The 19,943-nt window shown below is 40.5% G+C and overlaps 1 protein-coding gene across 1 annotated transcript in view; it reads right to left on the bottom strand.

Moving 5' to 3' along the window:
- Positions 1-83: 83 nt before the first annotated feature.
- LOC130683253 (leucine-rich repeat-containing protein 37B-like) overlaps positions 84-19,943 on the bottom strand; it is a 31,374-nt gene continuing 11,514 nt past the window's right edge. Inside the window, exons 4-14 of the mRNA XM_057499509.1 lie at positions 17,119-17,190; positions 16,248-16,328; positions 13,378-13,449; positions 12,748-12,822; positions 10,658-10,776; positions 6,998-8,583; positions 6,536-6,637; positions 2,543-2,589; positions 1,164-1,212; positions 977-1,083; positions 84-867 (exon numbers count right to left, since the gene is read on the bottom strand). Of these exons, the coding sequence (XP_057355492.1) occupies positions 744-867; positions 977-1,083; positions 1,164-1,212; positions 2,543-2,589; positions 6,536-6,637; positions 6,998-8,583; positions 10,658-10,776; positions 12,748-12,822; positions 13,378-13,449; positions 16,248-16,328; positions 17,119-17,190 (2,434 nt within the window). The 3' untranslated portion in view covers positions 84-743. The remainder of the gene's footprint in view (positions 868-976; positions 1,084-1,163; positions 1,213-2,542; positions 2,590-6,535; positions 6,638-6,997; positions 8,584-10,657; positions 10,777-12,747; positions 12,823-13,377; positions 13,450-16,247; positions 16,329-17,118; positions 17,191-19,943) is intronic.

The following is a 19,943-nucleotide window of genomic DNA, read 5'->3' as shown; positions in this document are numbered from 1 at the left end:
CACCTTTTTGTGGAGGGAGTGAGGCCTGAGAGTAAGAACCAGCACCCACTTGCCACCCCCATTGCGATTCCACAAACACACACTTTTCTCTGATAGGTCATCTTTGTTTATTGAGATATGCTTCAAATGCCATAAAAGTCACCATTTTAAAGTATACATTTCAGTGGTTTTTAGTATATTTACAAGGTTGTGCAACATCACTACTACATGATTCAAGCACACTTTCATCACCCTGTAAGGAAGTCCCTTATCCATTAGCTATGGATTTTCTTATTCCGGACATTTAGTATAAATGGAATCATGCAATATGTGATGTAGAGGCTACATGTTGGCCTCCAAAAGACCCTGTGAGAGGGGCCAGCAGTGGGCGATCCTCTGTGGGCCGGAGGTCAGGAGGTTGTAAAGAACTGGTACTTGACGAACCAGGGGAGAGAGAGAGAGCCCCAGAAGAAACTTCCTTGACTTAATAATCTACACTCCTCGAGGATGATATGTTTCCCAGTTTCCAGGGACTGATGATATTGGGGAAACGAGGGAGGGACACCTCATTTATCCTTCTTTGTCCGCATTACCTCTGCGGAAGGAGTGGCTGCCGCGAGGGATTCTGGCCTCAGCCCTGCTTTTCATGCCTATGGCACTTGTTATTTGCACGTAAGTATTTAACAATTTATACTTTAATTCCTTACCAGACGGCCAGGATTGGTTATGAGCTTACACATTTCAAGGAGAGAGAATTACACATTTTATTGTAGGTGGCCCGGGGCAGGCTGGGGCTCCCTCTGTGCTGGTTTCTTGCGCTTCGCTCCCTTTCCTTCCTCACCCGACCCTGACGTCACATTCTTCTCTATTATGACTTCACTGAGCTCCCTGGGACAAGAAGAATAATGCCAAATCTTTTACTCTTAAAAGGACTAATAAAAATTTTTGTTATTACCTCATTTTAGATAAGAATTTTAAATTGTCCCTAATCTTTTACCCTCCATCCTTCTCAAGTACATTCTGTGCCAGGTTTTTCTCACGTGGGGGACTGACAGTTCTGTACATATTCCGGAGCCAAAGCCGCCTTCTCCAGGAAAAGCCCTTCTAAAAAAATAGAAAGGAGGTATTAATTCCATACATCCACAGCTTTCTCCAGCACAGTACTTGATCCTCCTCAAATTTACCTGATTCTTACGCTCTTCTGAGGGTTTATCAGGAAGTGGAAAGAAGCCCCTTAGAGGAAAACACACACACAGATAATAATTAGTGATTCATGCTATTTTTCATGTCTCTCACAATGTGTATCTCTGACTTATTAGGACCAAATGGGTACCTCAGTCCATCATCACAAGCAAAATCACTACAGACCTGGGATCCTGAAAATCATTCCATGCATGCTGAGCTTCAGAACTTCTCCGTATCTGTCCCTTATAGCCCCACAGTGTCTCTGGGGAGACCTTTGTATGTGGCTTGGCATGGAGTGTAGGCAGGATTTCAGCCCCACACACCTTCTTGGCCACTGGCCAAGTGCCCTTGTGCAGTAAGCGAACGGCTCAAGCACACCAGGCAGAAGCGTTTCACTCTCTCCAGAGGCATTTTACACCAGTATCCTTTGGACTCAGTCTCACATGTGTCACTTGCTGGTGGGTGGGGGAGAAGGTGCTTCCGTTTCCCTACTGCTTTCTCCTACAGGTTGAATCACACCAACTTATTGCTGAGTCCAACTAACTCACTAACTTTCACGTGTCAGACTCTCACTGACAAGTGAATGGGTTGTGAAATCAGCTTAAAGGTCATGACCAGCACTGAAACACAAAATATTCTTTTGAATACAAATGGAATAGAAAAAAATCAGAGTGCATAATAAGCTTGTTTTAGAAACTACTCATGACTATATGGTACGTGTAGTGGGTCATGACATAAAATGGAGCTCACAGCCCAAGCACAATGACCAGTGGAGAAGTCCCCAGTGGGAAGGAACCGTCTTCTTCCTGCTACTCGCTCTCAGTATGACCACGGGGCAAGATCATTTCCTTTTCTCCTTCTCCATTTCTTTATTATAAGAAGTAGAGGTAAATTCCTGACTGAGGTTTCTCCCAATTAAAATTCTGTGAGGTTTGGTTAAAGGCAACAGACACTGGGGACCCGAAAGCCAGTAGGATGCGAAGGGATGATTGACAGGAAGGGCTCATATATTCGACCTTCCATCAGCTTTGAAGGAGACTAGCATCTAGGACCATGTGGCCTTCTCTGCCCTTTCCCCAGAGCCTATGAGCAGTCCACTGGCCAGGCCTCATGTCCACCCCCAGCAGGAAGAGGTACAACCAAAACCTTTCCCCCTCCAGTCGCTTTCCTTCCAGGCCTCGTGACAGCAGATGCGTCTGTGCCAGTCGCATTCTAACTCAGCTTTGGCTGGGGAGCTGCTTCTGAGAGGCAGTAGGGTAAGTACTCTTCCTGCCTTTGATGGTTTCCTCACCGTGAAATGACGTGATTGAAACAGATGAGTTCTAAGCTTTCCTCTAGTTCTAAAATTCTACTTTGACACAGCCAGATCAATATTTACCCTGAGCGTTCTTCTTCATCCAGCGCTGCTCTTCTACGGGAGCACATCTGTTTTGAAAGAAAACATGATATGATTATCTAACATGATGACCACTATTTCCAAATCTTTATTCATCTTTTTATTTTAAATCTCATCTACCAGTGGGATGATAACGGTTTTGGGGACAGGAATTCTGTTCTATTTAACTGTCCTTGGAGTCCTCCACAGTACCTAACTTGAGATCGTGCAGGTAGCTTGCAATATATTTCACTGATTGTTTTAGATAACATTCAACAGATAATCCCTAATAAAAACTCTTGGAACTAGGAACAGAAATTATCCGCAAGGATCCTAAACAGCATCACTGTTTTAAATTCAAGAACAAGAGTGGAAAAAAGAAAAGAACAAGAGTAGGGTGCCTATTACTACTGCGACTATTCATTAATGTTGAGCAGGTCCTAATCAATGTGATAGGAAAAGTGAAGTATTGTTAAGGGAAGAGACAAACATATTTGCATTTGAAGTGATGAATAACCTAAAAAGCCCAAGAGGACCAACTAAAATTTTATTGGAAATAATATGAGAATTCACTAAGATACAAAATCAAGAGATCAATATACAAACCTCAAAAGCATTCCTATATACCATGGATAACTAATTTTAAAATGGAAGAAAACCCCATTTACATCAGCAAAAATGCATAAAGTACCTCAGGGTAAACTTAACAAAAAACGTCTAAGACCTATGTGATGAAAACATTAAAACTCTTCTGGAGGACTTTAAGAAGACATGAATACATGACCCGAGATACCACATTCCTAAATTGTTGTAAAGATGTAAGTTCTCCTCAAATTTACCTACTAATATAAAGCAATCTTATTCAAATCCGATGATAATTTTTAAATTAAAATCTAGCTAGCTAATATTTTTCTGGAAAATATTAGAAAATATGAAGGAAAAGCTATGAAATGTATGAAGAAGATCAAAGGGCAGGAGCTCACTCTATTAGATGTTAAAATAAGTTATTAAGCACCTGGAATTAAATAGTGTGTTACTAGTACAAGAAAAGGTAACTGGATCAACAGAATAGAGTCCAGACACAGACAGTATTTTTGATCAGTGAAGAAGAAATAAAGCATTTAATACAGGATTTTAAAACAATTGGATCTTCATGTGGGAGAAAACGTTAGATTCTCTGCCTCAACCTCACTGAACAGCAAATAAACAAGTTCTAGATGGATTTAAAAAATGCAACAACACGTTAACCAGAAGAAAATATCAGACACTGTTTTTATACCGTCAGGTGGCAGAGGCCTTCCTGGAAACCCGCACCCGCCGGGCCCTGCGGAGGGACTGGCGGCGGGGCCGGCACGCCTCCTGCTCTTGCCATTGTCCTCCTCTCCCCTGGATCGTTTGTCTTTTTCCCCTAGATGTAGAAAACTTTTACATTAAATATACTAATCCTTTCAGTGGCTTTCACTCAACTTCAATGTTTCAAATATTTCTCAGGATTTTTATCTTCAAGGAGGAAAAACAACAGTGAGTGAAGGAGCACAGACTTTGCAGTTGAGCACAACTGGGTTCTACCTTTGTTTGGGGCCTCAAATTGATCTCCTTTGTCTGTGAAAGAGAGACGGTGATACCATCCTCCCAGGAGTGTGGGGATTAAATCAGAAAATGTATGGCAGATGTAGTCGGAAGTTTGGCATAAATCAGTACTAAGTTTACGAATGGTGTCACAGGCAAGGTGATCAAATCTATCAAAGGCATCTGCTTGTCATATAAGGCTTAGAAGGCTCTTTCCCACCACAAGATATAAAAATATTGCTTATGGCTTCTATTTTTTTCCTAATACTTTCATGGATTCTTCTTTTCTTTTTGTTGAAATATGTATATTTAAGGTGACAAATAGAGATCTGCTGTTATTTCTCCCTCCCCCCCATATAGTTAGGGAGCTGTTCTATTACCATTTATTCATCTTCTTCCACCGATGAGAATATTAAAAGGTGACATTTCAAAAGTCCTAGGAACACACGGGTCAGTCTATTGCTGGACTCCGTATGCTACCTCAGATCATTGTTAGGTGGCATTGTTCCTTACTGTGGAACTGACATTGCCTCCTCTTTCCCCCTTGAACACCATTACTGTCTACCACAGGAAAAACATTGCATGGTCTCTGTCCTCAAAAAGCTTATCATCTAAGTGAGGAGAAGAAACAATGAAACCATATATATACTTACATATATATAAATGCAAGGTTAAACTACATGGACATTAAAAGCACTATGGAAGCTTATATGAATTCCAAAACAGCAAAAGGACTTCTGTCACCTGGGGTACAGTGGTCACTGCCTGGGCAATGGCCAATGACTCCCTTCCCAGAGGCCTTGGCAAGCTGACCCCATGCTAGCTACCAGTGTCCTAGACTCAGAGACTCTCCAAGAGAGAACTCACTCGGTGCAATCTCAACTGATTAGTATCACAGCATTGATAAAAAGTCAGAATGCCAGAGTATGACATGACAATGAGAAATATATCTGTTCCACACACAGACTAGCTGTGTCTACACAACCAGGGGGTTTCAGGTCATCACAGGGAGAGGCCTCTGTGGCACACTAAAGCGACCTGACCAAGTGACCTTCAGGTACAAGTTTCTCTTTAGCAGTTCATCCATCCAGTCAGGTTTTACTCAAGACAGATAGGCCAGGAAGCCATTCGGTCCTTAAACATCTCTACTGTGAAGTTTTGACCTCAAGGCTGTGGTCTTATTTGCTTTCTATTGCCCTAGACTGAATGACTTTATTATTGTACAAAAGACAGAAGTGCACTTTAAAATATTTAGTTCACTTAAATGTTTCCATGTTTATGAAAAAATATTTCAACACTTGTGTTCTGATCAGTAAAGAAAATAAATTGTTATAACCCTATAAAAATAACTATCTCTGCTCTGCTCCACCGTGTGTTGACCTTGGTGTTTCTCTCTTGGGGAGCTGACGTTTAAAAAACTGCTTATCATATTAACATCGCAGGGGAGAGGAATGCCTCACCATGGGCTCTAAGAAATGGTAGTAAGTCTCACAGAAGGACTAGGACCAGGAGGACTGGAGTATTTAGGCAAGGGTTCATGAAGAAACATGAACTTGAGTTGGCTTTCAGAGACTCAAGGGACTTCTACAAGGCGAAACAAGGGAATTTTAAATGGGCAAAGGAACAGACAAAAGTAGGAATGGGCATGCGACTGGGCATCCTGGGAGCTGGTCTGGCTGAAAAGAAGGCTGCCGCGACAGTAGAAAAGGTACATATAGGAAATGAGGTTGGGTTCGTAAGGTAGAGTCAGGATTACCGGCTAATTAAATCACTCTGTTGTTGTCAGCCCTGCCTGTTGGGAAAAGTAACAAACCATTCTGTTATTGAACAAAAGGCAGGCAGGCAAGCCAGCTCCAGAAGGACCGTCAATACCAAGTGCTTTAGAAACCCTGACATAGGCTTTAGCTGCAGTGATCTGACTGAACCTATTTCCACAGTGCCTTACGTGATGGCGAAGAAAGTTGCTAAATAAAGCTAGTGAATCAACAAGATCACACTTTTATCTTTTAGCCGTGTCCTTTCTTCCAGGGTGACTGATCGCTCATGAGGGTGGAGATTACACATCCCTCATTATTCCAGTCAACAAGGAAAGAAATCAGTGGTAGAAAGAATGACTGATGTCAAATCGACTTAGTTTTGAGTTGAAGATACTTTACTGTCATGTCAACTCTGGCCTTCTTAAACCTCTCAAAACAGTCTAATGGCTCATTATCTGGTGTCAGTTCCACAGAGATCTCCGGCAAGGGGGGTTCCTTTAAAAGTCTCTGGCATATACTTTGCAGGAAGAGAATAAAGCATATGTCGGTCCTGGTGACTAAGAAGGAATATCAAGTAGTAAGAGGTGGGAGAGAGGCTTTGATTTTCAGTTTGTGGACTCTGAATCTAAAGACAGATTATCCTCTGGAAGCCTGAACTAATTGTCCTTACCTTAATGAGACAGAAAGCTGTAATCAACACCAGCACTGCTCCTGTCACTGACAATGCCAAGATGACTTTGATTTGATACCCATGCACCAGAACTTTTGGGAACTGGAAAAATAATGGAAAAAGTCTTCTCAAAAACAAAGAGGTGGAAAGGATAAAAGCTCTTATAACATCTCATTATTTCATTCAACAGCATAAATGTTTTTCAAGAACATACCAAATCTAATGCTAATGATAAATCAGCATTTTCTTGGTTTATCTTGGGTGTTAGGGCCCCTCCTCACCTACCCCAGCAATTGTGGCATCATTCTTTAATGAGCACAGTGGGAGATCACTGTCTTCCCCAAAGGCCCAGGCCAAGACAAGACCCAGACTAGGGGCCGCGGTCTTCCTGCCGGGGTGCTTCAATGCCATGTCCCAAACTGACCAACAGGCTGGGGGCCATGTTTTGGGAGTTATCCTCACCTCACGGAACTCCTGCTCTTCCTGTTCACTCTGGGCTTCTGGACTCCCGTGGATGTAGTTTTCTGTTTCCCACTGGTCTGTATCCCAGTCTGCCCTGGGCTCCTTTGCTTCTTGATGCTCGCTGAGAAGCTTCATCAGGAGGCCAGTTTGGAAGATGAGCTTGGCACAGGCTGGTTTCAGGTGGGTCTCCGAGCAGCCCGTTTTCAAAGTCCAGCAAACACGAGAAATGAGCCTTCTCACATCACTGTCGGTGATGAGGGACCGCAGCTGCTCGTTTAGCTGAGCTTCGGGGTGGTCACCTGCAGTTGAGCTCCCTGGGAAAGGGAAGGCTGTGGATGTGGAGGGTAAGCCAGTGCCCACACTGTCATGTTCCTGTTGTGTTTCCGTGGTCAGTTTGAGAGTTGGATCCAAAAGAGAAAACAAATCTGGAAAATTATTTTTCTGAAAAGTCAGTTCTGATGATGAAAAAGCCTCTTGTGAAGGGGAGTTTATAAGGCTCACTGCAGTGAGTGGAGGCTTGTTCACAACCATCGGGCTATTGTGTGAACCTTTATTGCTGAACTGTCTACTCATTTTGTCCTTGAGTATTTTGTGACCCGCATGCCGCAAAGATTCAGGAAAGAGGTAATTTTCTCTTAAGTGTGAGGTTGGTTCAGAAGCCTTCATATTTCTCATTCCAGCACTTGCAGCTTCTAAAACAAAAATACTGTCAGCTAGGTCTTTCGATTTTGATTTAATCTCAGGTAGAGATTTTGGAGTATTGGAAGCAGGAGGCCTGCCCATCAAGTACTGGACAGAAGGGACGGCTGCCTCCTGTTCCCCTCGGAATGAAGACTCTGGGTTGAAGGAGCTTCCTGCGGTTTCCCTGGGGGGCTGCTCCACGTGAGGCTGCTCCGGCGCCCTTGGGGATGGGGTCGTGATGCCTTTTTCCTCGGCCGTGCTCTCCGCAAGGAGCTGGGCCCTCTGCTTCCCGTTGATGCCAGCCTTCCTCATTTGTCTGCGTCGCCTCTCCCGAATGCCCTTTGGGCCCTTGATGACCACCTTCAAAGGCCCCAGCCTCCTCCCTATTCTCTGAATGTCTGGTGGGCTGTTTTCTTGTAATTGGGCAGTTTCCAACGTTTTGGTGGAGATTTGGGGGTGAAATCTGGGATTCAGAAGTTTGGAACGTAGAGGCATGGCATCTATGATATCTTCCAGAACAGAGATTATTCCCTGTTTATTTTTGTAAGCTGAAATGCTGGATTCAGGTGGAAGAGAAGTGTTCTCTACGTTGTTTTGCAAATGCCCCACAGGCTCATCTACTCCTTGTAGGTTTGAAAGAAGTTGATTAATGAATTGTAATAGTGCTGATTCTGCACCTTCCAGATATTCATCAGAGAAATAAGGTAATATGTAGCTTAGTGCACTAACAACACTTTCCTTGCTAAAGTCTTCTTGCTCATTTTTGAAGGCTGACCAACTGATGGCATCTTTGTCTGCGGCCGCCTTCTCTGGCTCGATAGTCAGCTCAGGGCTGTTACTCTTCCTCCGGGATTGTAATGCCTTCATGAACGACCCTTCTGGGTTCCCTATAGATGTTTCATCATCTGTCAAAAAGAAGAGATTGCTTTTCATCTTACTACGCTGATGGACAGTGATTGCAATGGGGTTGGGGGTGGGTAGAGGGGACTTGATAGTATGGGTGAATGTCAAAACCACAATGTTGATCATGTGAAACCTTCATAAGATTGTATATCAATGATACCTCAGTTTAAAAAAAAGGAGAGACTGCTTTTGATAATGAAAGACTGATGAGACAGCTTTTTGTCAGTCCATAACCATATACCTCAGTCAAACAGATCAGGACTCAGCAAACATTTGAGGTTTGATTAGGAGAAAAATAAACACAAACTTAAACCTATGGTCGGCATCAACAAAAGGAGAGGAATATGTCTTTTGAAAGAGCCGCTTCCTGCTAGGAACACTCCATAGTGCAAAATACAGTACTACGTGCAGGATTATTCCATTGGTCCCCAACGGCCAATTGTCCCGTGCTCAAGAAAAGCCAAGGCTAGAAGACAAATACTCGCCCTCGGCTAGATTCTCTGCAGATCTAACAGTGACTCCTCACGTTCACATACTCCATCCTGTAGTGCTTCAGATGCAAAGGGAGTGTACAGCTTTCTCTCACCACCTCTGCAGTGTGTTCCTGTTCTTGCTACCATCACAGATGACCACACCACCACCACCCACTGCAATCAAGTTCTCTTCTACATATGCCCTTCTCCACCTACCAACCTATTCCTTTGCTTGGTCCCTGCTTCCATATATCCCAGCCCCCATGAGAGAAGGCTCTATATAGGGGGAAAAAACAAAAACAAAAAAACACCATGTCTACCCTGGCTCTTTGCTTAAATTTGAGCAGGGATCAGGGGTGTGGGTTAAGAGAGCTGTCAGGTTGTTATATCAATGTGGAATACTCAATAAATCAAAGGAACAATACCTGAGGTCCTAAAATGCAAAAGGGAAAAAAACAAAATTTTTTCAGACACCTGCTTTGCTTTCATTTAATTTCATTTCTAGTATTTCCAGCTTTACTTGGGGAACCATCCAAAGCTTCTGACTACGTGAAGGCCAAGGGCACCTGCACAAGTTCACTGGCCAGCTGGGTTTATTTTCCAGAATTACAAGTATTTTTGGTGGTGGTGGTGAGGGTCAGAGGAGGAGGTATCGGTCGTGAGGAAGGAGGAGCATGGGCTTGCAGAGAGCCCCAAACCGAGGCTAGCAGACCTGAGCACTAGGCTACAATATATAACACTTGGACCTCATTTTTCCTCACCTATAGAAGTAGAATGAAAATGCCTGTTTTGCCCACCTTTAGTGGGAGAAGGGAATGATATAACTGGCAAAAAAATGTTTTATTTTAAATAAGCAACATTGTATTTATAGAAGAAGCAAAGTATTATTTGTGATGTGCCCCAGATCACTTTATGATGTGCCCCAGAGACCTGTATTCAAGCTATCTGAGCATGAAAGCATATTTTGGAAGTCATCACATTAGTGCCAATAAAACCTACTACATAGAAAAATACTTAAAAGCACCTGAGTGTTTTTGGGGATAGAAAGGCTTCAGTTCAGAGCAAATTTAGAGTTGGACAGTCTAAGAACAGAAGAGCCTTCCCATCCATTAAGTGGGCTGAGCAGCAGCTTCTGGTTATAGAACCAGAAACTCTCAGGTTCCAAAGGAAACTTTCATAAAATAGCACTACTTGTACTCCTCTATAAAAATTGCAAAAACAAAATAAACAAAAACATATCTATACTTGTCCTACAAGACAAAGGGCACGTGAGACCTAATGCATATAAAATCAGATTGTGAACTGTAATACTTGTGTGAGTAAGTTCTCATTCAGGGCTTAAGCACCAGGCAGAGAGCACAGTACACAGGATGTGGCCACTAATGTTCATTCTTTCCCCTTCCATTCCTTTCTCTTGTTCATTTAAGTATGTGGATCACTGTCACTGTTAGCTTAATGTAACTGAGAATCCAAAGGAGTAGTTCTTAGAAATGTAGGGAGTTGAACTCTTAATGAATTAATAAAAATAATGCAATTAACACCATTAGTTTAAAAATTAACAGTTAAAACATAAATAAAACATCATCGGGTAACGGTAACTCACCACAATATGCGATGTTTGTCAGACATTCACTGTCACAATGCAGCTTGACTGTATTGTAGAAAACCTCAATATTACTTTTAAATTGGCAGAGGCAGCAGGCCATACGGCTAGGTAAAATCCTATACATTGAAACACGGAGAATTAAATCAGTGGGAAAGGAGTTACTTGACTAGGTAGAAGAGGCAGGCCCAGGCCTCCCACAGGGCTGTGCAAAAGGAGTTCTTGGAACATATGGCCTGTGAAGTTGGGTAGGGATGAGCTGGCCAACCGCTGTTCTTGAATACTGTAAACAAACAGGAGGACAGAGATGCCTAACAGTAGGGTAAGAATGGAAGTGGGTATCGTAGGCCTAGAATAATGGTGATAGGGATTAGAACTGGGTGACACTGATCTGTTAGAAATAAATGACATAACGGAGACAACTGAGGAAATTTGAATATCAACTCTTCATTAGATAACATTATGCATAGGAATTTCATTTTTTCAGTGTGTTTTTAGTATTTTAAGCATATAGGGAAATTATTTGGATACCCAGAGAGGAAGGCATGTAGCTGACAAGAGACAGACTGACTGGCAGATGCTGTGGGATGTTGACGAAGACGAGGCTAGAGCAGTGGCCAGTAGATCTGACGGTGAGGGGAAAATAGTCATTTCTCAGCTGACCTGACAAAAACGGCGAGAGCAGACTGCTAAATGCAGGGGTGTTCCCCATACTAATCTTGTGTAAGGCCATCAGTTAGCCTTAGCATAATACCAAATTTCTGTTAGCTTGCCGCATTGGAGGGGGATGGCACAATTAAAGGTGCAGTAAGTTGTGTAATAAATTGTCAGAAAGTCCTACAGAAACATTTTTTTAAACTGCAAAGATAAAAAATGACATTTGACCCTTATCTCACATTATATGTGAAAATGAACTAATAAAAATGGATCATAGATAGACCTAAATTAATTAACCAACAAGTATTCAACTTATTGAAAGAAAACATAAGAGAAAAATCTTTCTGACTTTGGACTGGCAATGGGTTCCCAGACAAAGATTTCTTAGATAAAACACAAAAAAGGCACAAACCTGTAAGAAAAACTAGAGCTAATCAAAATTCAAAGATTAAAGACTTCTGGTCTTCAGAGATACTTTTAATAGAATGAAGACAAGCTATAACCTGAGAGAGGATATTTGCTAAACATATATCTGAGAGAGAGGACGTTTTAGAGAATATATAAAGCACTCTTAAAACTCAACAGTAAGACAAATATCTAATTAAAAAATAGATTTGAACAGACATGCCATTAAAGAAGATGTCTGCACATGTATAGACAACATCATCAGAGATTAGAGATCTTAATAGATCTTAATAGAGAAATGCAAATCAAAACCACAATGAGACACAACCACACACCTCCAAGAAAGGCTAACATTTGTAAAACACTGAATATAAGGATCAGGTGAAGATGTGGAGCAACAGCCAACTCTCATGCACTGCTTTCTGGAATGCAAAATGGTGCAGCTACTTTAGAAAACAGCTTAGCAGTTTCTTCAAAAGTTAAATACATACCTAGCATATGATGCAGCAAAAACATGTTCACACAAAGACCTGCGTGTGAATGTTTGTCATAGCTTTTTATAGCCCAAACTAGAAACAACTCAAATGTTCGTTAATTGATGACTGGTATGGAACTCTACTCAGCAGTAAAAAGGAGGGACAGCTGTAACAACATGGATGACCCGCAAAAAGATTATGCTAAGTAAAAAGAGCCAACACAACAGGTTACATGCGATATGAGTTCATTGAGAAGACCTGGAAAAGGCAAAAATTGCAGGGACGAAAATCAGACTGGTGGTGGCCAGGCGCTGGTGGTGGGAGGAGGGGTTTGCCTGCAAACGGCCATAAGGGGCCTTTTTGGAGACAACACGGGTTCTGCATTTCGAATGGTGGTGGTTACGTAACTATACATTTGATAAAATTCATCAAACTGTACACTTAGCCAATTTTAATACATGAAAATCATACTTCAATAAGCCTGACTTAATAAAATAATGAAAGCTTAAAAAATCAACTAAGTGAAAATAAATACAAGAAAAATCAACTTACAGTTTTTCTAACTTGGGGCTCATCATGACGATGCTCTCAAGTGTTTTAAGTGTCACTTGGGTTTTTCCCATGTCTCTGAAGTAAAAAAGCACAAACGTTTATGATACGAACCCAAAGACAAAAGCCCTATACTTAAAAAGATACTTAATGACACATTATTACTTCAGTTTTGGCTTCTCTGTCTAGCCAGCAGGAGTTTATCTGCCACAGATGATAATTCCAGAGAGAAATTATGGAATAAATTTAAAAATTAATGACCTTGGCCCTGAACACTATGATCTTTTTGTCATCGCCCTGCTCCTCGTTCTCACCTGCACCCACCTCTCTAGATTATTGACTTTTTCTAAATACACCGTATTCCTCTTGGCTTTCTGGAATAAGTTATATTTCTACGTGCATGTGCACATTCCATATCTATGTGCGTTCTTCAGCACCACTCTCTTTCTCTGATAGCTTGTCTTGCACATATACATTCTTTCTTAATTCTTTCTTTGTCCAAAACTCTTATTTCAATAACCCAGGTAAAATTAAAATTACTTTTTTTTAGCCAAAGTGCAAAATAGGTAATCTCTGATGAAAGTAAAAGAGCAGAAATCATCTCATAAACCATGAGATTGTTGCAATACTTACAAATATTTTAATGCTCTCAATTTGAGAAAATAAGAATCTTCAACAGTTGTCAGAGGATTAAGACTGAGGTTTCTGAAAAAATGCAATGGAAGTAAAATTATCTGCATGTCACGAAACTTGCATTCATTTTTTTTTTTTTTTTTGGAATAGGACTTAAAGGTTAAAAGAAAAAATTGTTATCTGTCTTTAACTATAAATCACACTTAGAGTCTGTAAAGCACTCTTCCTTTGGGAACTACCTACCTAGGTCTCTAGATGATAAAGGGGAGAACAGAAAGAGGAAAAACACAGAAAAAAGTGGAAAGCAAAAACTTTTCAGATTGAGAATCCCACAAAGTGACTATGCTGGGAGGAAATCCCCTTGCTCTGAAGGAAATGGTATTCCTAGGTCCTCCGTAATTCAAGGTGCTTTTCTTTCAGTTCTGGAAATTAAAACAGTTCCACAGTTTAAACCACGCAGTGACAGCAGGACCAGTTCCTTGCTTTTGGATCCAAAGAGAAAGGGATAAACCTGAGAGGAGGCGGTAAAACCCCTGCACCTGTCACAGCCTTGGCTACACTGCACGCAACCACCTGTTCACTTAGTCAGTCTCCTGGATTGTCAGCTCCTTGAGGGCAGGGACCACACTTTACTGTCAGTGTCACTCCTGTGCCTGACATGGTGCCTGGTGTTTACTAGGTATTTAATAAAAGTTTTTTGAATAAATAAATAACATTTTGCTTACACATCAATACAATGAACAAATTCATTTTTGATGCAAATTTTTATTCCAAAATGCTGAGATTTTCTTCCCAATTCTTTAAAACAAACAACAGACCAAAAGAAAAAAAAAACAGGAAGGGAAAATCTTCTTGTAAATTAACTTTACTCAAGAATCATCAGTACATTTTGCAGAGTATTATTATCACAACTAATATATATTGGGTGCCAGGCATCTGTGATCAGCTTTTCACATTTAATCGTCACAATAACCTTATGTGATACATATTATTATTACCCCATTTTACAAGCGAGGAAACTGAGGTAAAGAGAGGTTATATAACTTGTCCTAAATCATCAAGATAGTACTAAGAAGCAGAGCTGAAATCTGAACTCAGTTCTGGTTCCAAAGCCTGGGTTTAACTTGTATGGGAGAAAGGGATTTAAGACACCTTTTACTTTAACCTCAATTTTGACAGCACTAAATATAGAAATACCTTTTCGAACTTGATCTACCCATCTGGGAAACCTCTATGAGAATTACATTTTCTCTTTTTATTCCTTTTCCCTAATCATCTCCCATGCTTAAATATCTAATTAGCCTGTGTTCATTGAGACTTTAGAGATTTAAAACCATGTTGCAGGAGAATCAGTGAAAATGATGGAGTAAGGACATCTGAAAATTTATCCTATAAAAGCAACAACAACAACAACAAAAAGCTAGCAGAAATGGCCAAACCAGCTTTTTCCAAACTCTGGATATTTAATCAGTGGGCTTACAGCAATGTGGGGAGAATTTGTTCAAGAAAAACATTAATTTCTCTACAAACAGTGAGATCTGTGCTGCTTTAACTTCTCCTAGACCTTTGCTCTCCGTCCAGTGATAGCTTTGAAAAACAGCCCGAGGTCCCTCAGAGCCTCCTTCCCAAAGACTTGTCTCCGTGTTACTGTCTGGTGGTGCCCTGGAGGACCTTACCTGAAAGGCTTGTCTTTGACCTGACTGGGAGCTGCCTAGTGCTAAAAGCCTCTCCTCAGAGGGCATTTTTTAAAACAATTACAGGTAAATGGTTTAATGTGGTAGGTGTGTGAGGCAGTGGACAAAAAAATAGTCCAACCAAAAAGCGTAAAAGGACAAGCTCAGGGAGGAGATGTTCACAGAGACTTTGAAAGGCTCCAACACATTCCTGGGAAACTGGAAGCCCACGAGACATATTCCTAAGAATCTAGAAGAAAACCGTTAGCACTAATCAATGAGGTCAGCAGGGTTGTGGAAGACAAAATGAGTAAGCAAAAATTAGCTGTATTTCTGTACACTAGCAGTGAACAATCCAAAAATGTAATTGAGAAAACAATTCTGAGTATAACAGCATCACAAAGAGTAAGTCTTAGGAAAAAATTTAGCCAAAGAAATGCAAGATTGATTCACTGAAAACTATGAAACCAGTGATTTGCCTGTGTCACAGAGAACTCGGCTGTGCCACAGAGCACTCAAGCAAAAGGGAGGAAAAGCCCCATTCCTTATTAGATAGTCAGGAAAGAAACTTTATGGAATGAGGCTACAGCAATGTATTTTCTTTATGACTATTTTGCACATGACAGCTTAACACTAACATCTTTTCCCATTCCTCAAAGGTTCCTACTGCTCAGATAATTCACATCAGAGGTGAACACAGTTTGAAAGGTATTTTTCTGGGTGACTGGGGAGAGAAGATCCGTGTGGCAAGTTTTCAGAACTCCTTTCATTTAAAAGAAACTGATGGCTGAGGAAGCACCGACACCATTTGCTCCCTGGAGAACTTTGTCCTAAGCCCAGTTCTTTCAGCGCTGTGTTCCCAGAGCAGGAAACAGTTAGGTTCAGAAGTGGAACTGTGAGGCCCACCCACCATGGAGAGAGTCACAGTCGTGGACCCCCGTGACAATGCTGGCATGGGTGTTACATGCTGGAGTGCGGTTGTTGCCTGTGCGAAAGATCAGGAAAGTGGAGCCTGCCATGTATGACTCAGACATGTCTCCTGGCCCCTCTCTGTACCTTCCTTTCCTCATTGCAAAAAAATGGATCTTAACACAATTTTTCAGAGCTCATACTGAGCTTACCCGCTGCTAACCAGTAACTGTATCATGTTTTTACACATCATTTTTTTTACACATATTCATCTTCTATTTCACTTACAATGTGTGTAAGAACTGCATTCCATGCCAGGCCTGAAATGTTCCAAAGCTCAGTTCTGTAATTAGATTGCAACCAAGATTTCTACAAGAAAAAATATACAAGAAGAAGAAGAAAAAATTATTTCAGATGATTTACCCCTTGGCAGGGATTCTAATCTGTATATGATGAAACGTAACCTCAATACTTCCTCGTACACTAAAGAAATCTCACTACGGAAGACATTTGTTTTATTTTTAACATTTGTATGAAAAAAAAGATTGTCTATCAAGTATACTTGTTTTATAAAAAAGAGAAAGATGGATTAGTAATTGACATCTAGGTTTTTTTCCTGGTATCAGTGGTATTATTACAGAAAATATGAATAAAAATATATTTGTATGAAAGATTTATACTTTCATGTTTACACATGTATTGCTAGATATAAAGGAATAAGTGCTCAAAACACACTCATCTAAGTGATCCTTAATTCTCTAGAAAAGGGTTCCATGACTGCATTGTTGACATCTTGGGCTGGATAACCCATGTGGGCGCTGTTCTGGGCACGGTAGGCTATTGAGCAGCATCTCCGGCCTCAGCCCCCCAGATGCCAGCAGCATAGCTACAGTTCTGACAACCAAAATGTGTCCAGACACGGCCTAGTGTCGCCTGGGCACAAAATCACCCTACTTGAGGACCCCTGCTCTAGAATGAGTCACTCGGATCGATATGATAATTCTTACACCAGGGTTTCCTAGACACAAAAAGGATGTGGCCACATAATTTTAGTAGCTCTCCATTTAAAATATTTCAATATTTCAAAATGAATAACAAAGAGGTTTACAATTAAGTTTATAAAAATTCCAAACATAATTAAATTGTATTTGTAACTTACATAAACTGCAGAAAAGGTAGTGATTCGAATGTACGTCTTTCAATAGATTGTATTTTATTGCAGGATAAATCTCTAGGAAAAGGAAAAGGAAAAATATTGTCTCAGCTATCAGATATCTCATTAGCAGAGATAACTAGTAGAGGTTAGAATAACCACATTGAATAAGTAGCTCTTATCTAAACTCTAAACCTTAGAAATTATGTGAACCTTCCAGAGCCCCTATCCCTGCCCTCACCTAAGTCTCATTTTCATTATCTTCATAAATAAAATATACAACCATACATCTTGAGAGATTGTTGAGATAATCCTTCCTGACAGCAGAAGGATTGATTAGATCAACTTTTCTGGTCCCATCAAATTCCATAGTAGGAGCTCAAAAGTTTTCATCTCCATATATAATTTCCAATATTGAAAGGAATATTCTCACATTTACAAACCTTTCTGGTTTTATTCTTTCTAGGCCATTTCAACACCAGAAAAAATAAAAGACGTCTTTCACATAATTCGAAAGGAGGTTACTCCTCTAATTAATAATTACTTTAAACTAATTCAGAATTATACTTTCTATTATTTTAACGGAAGCTCCTTTTTGGTTTCCATTGCTTTAATATTCCATGAATTTAACTGCTTCAGTTGCACATTGGTGGGACAACAAAAAACAACAACATGCGATCGGATTTTTATTTTAAATCACTCACTCTTGACTATTAGAGGTGACTCTCTTATTTCCATTGATTCAGGCTTAATCCCTCACTTTTCACCTAGATGTGTATTAACTCTTCTGAAGGGTATGTCTGCCTCTGGTTCATTCCTTTCTAATCGGTCCTGCACAAAGTCACCACATTAAGTCTCCATGAGTGGTTCTCAAACACCAGCATCGCTTGGGAATTTATCAAAGATGTAAATTCTCAGCCCTACTCGGGATCAACTGAATCAGTAACTGTGGGGTGGGTGCTTGGGCTGTGAGAAGCCCTCCAAGTGATCTTCCAGCAGGCTGAAGTTTGTCCTAGAGTGCTGCCGAGATAACATGACAGCTTGTTACCCTTGGCTTGGCCTTCGAAGCCCCAGAAGGTCTGGCCCTAACACCCGATGTACTCTATAGGACAAGGTATTTTTCCTGTGTGCTGCCCTTCTGCCACTCTTCTTTTGCAAACTTATTCTTCCCAAGATGTCTGTTTGACGATACCCAAAAGCCCCTCAAGCGGCTGCCCTAACAGCGTTGCTCTTGTAACATCTTTTTTTCCACCTTGAAGTCTTTTTCCCCGCTTTTGTGCTCCCTGAACAATTCATAACTCTCACCGCCCACATCCATTTCCTCTTTTTAATATAGGTATTTTCACATCCATTTCCTCTGAGCATAAACTTCCTTCTTACTTACCTGCACTGTCTACCATGTTTAAAACTGATGCATGGACATAAACTCAAATATTTATGAAATGAATGAAGAGCTGGGGAGTAGAAGAAAAGTGATCATTTAAAAATAAATGGCTTTTCAAATAGCTCCCTCTTCTGGGCCTCTGCAGCACTTTGTCGTTCATTCAGTGCTTATGCACAGTGGTCATAAGACGGTAGGAACACTGTCTTACCCATCTTTGTGCCTGTAATACGAGGCACAGTGGTTGTCATATTCTTTTTTGGCTTTTTTATCGATTGGCATTTTTTTAAAGCAATGAGAATACTTACGATAGTGAAATACTTAGCTTACAAAATATTTTATAATAGAAGTAATGAAGGGCCTAATCCACTGAGCAGTTATTTCATTTGTGTTTGGAAGGTTTGGAGCCCACATGGCAGAGGTACCTAAGATCAATACAAAAGTGTCCCTTATGGCTTGGAAGGTTTGAAAACTCAAGGGACTATTTTTATTGTCGTGGAAGGCCCTTTACATCCGATTCCCTTAAGCTTCTATTTTGCAAGAAGAATCTGTTTGCAAAAGAGCATCATTAATTAGCATAATAAGGATGACATATACAGTTCTGCATGCTAAAGACGAAGAATAAACATTGAGCTTTTATAGCTTCATAGTATCTGCTTACTTCCAAACAAAAAGTACTATGCATGAGAAATTGGGGATCAACAGAGGTGAGGCTTAGAACCTCACCACCACCACCACCACCACCCCCCCCCCCGTTCTGAGGGAAATCTTCTGCATACGTGGATGTTTTATTGCCCTGGTCTAGCTTGGATTAACACATAGTCTACAGGCACACACCTGATCATCTACATTTGCTCTCTTACAACACTAAACTATGTTTTCTACCTTTATCTTGTATCTACCTACCACTCCAGCATTTTATTAAAAATAATAATAATAAAGAGAGAAATGTGGTATCCACATATAAATCAAGTATAAAAACCAAATGAGTATTCATATTTGAACTGACTGTTTAGAGTTCATAATGCATGAGCAAAACCGAAAGTTTCTGTGATGACTGCCCTTGTACTGTTCACTATGTAACTTATTCATTATGTAAGAATTTGTTCTCCATGTAAGAACTTGTTTGTTATGCCTCAGAAGATTGGAGACTGAAGAAAATTAGGCTTGTGGTGGATTAATGATTGTGCATTGAGCATTGACTCCCCTATACAGAATTTTATTGTCGTTAACAACCATTTGATCAATAAATATGAGAGATGCCCTCACAAAAAAAAAAAAAAAAAAGGACAGACTTCCAATGGTAAAATAAATAAGTAACCGGGATGTAATGTATAGCATAAGGAATATAGTCAAGATATTGTAACAGCTTGGTAGGGTGATAGCTGGAACCTAGAATTATGTATATAAATGTTTTATCACTGTGTTGTACACTTGAAACTAATGTAAT

Source organism: Manis pentadactyla, chromosome 4 (assembly GCF_030020395.1).
Source record: "Manis pentadactyla isolate mManPen7 chromosome 4, mManPen7.hap1, whole genome shotgun sequence".
Classification (NCBI taxonomy): domain Eukaryota; kingdom Metazoa; phylum Chordata; class Mammalia; order Pholidota; family Manidae; genus Manis; species Manis pentadactyla.
This window is presented reverse-complemented; position numbering and strand designations above follow the sequence as displayed.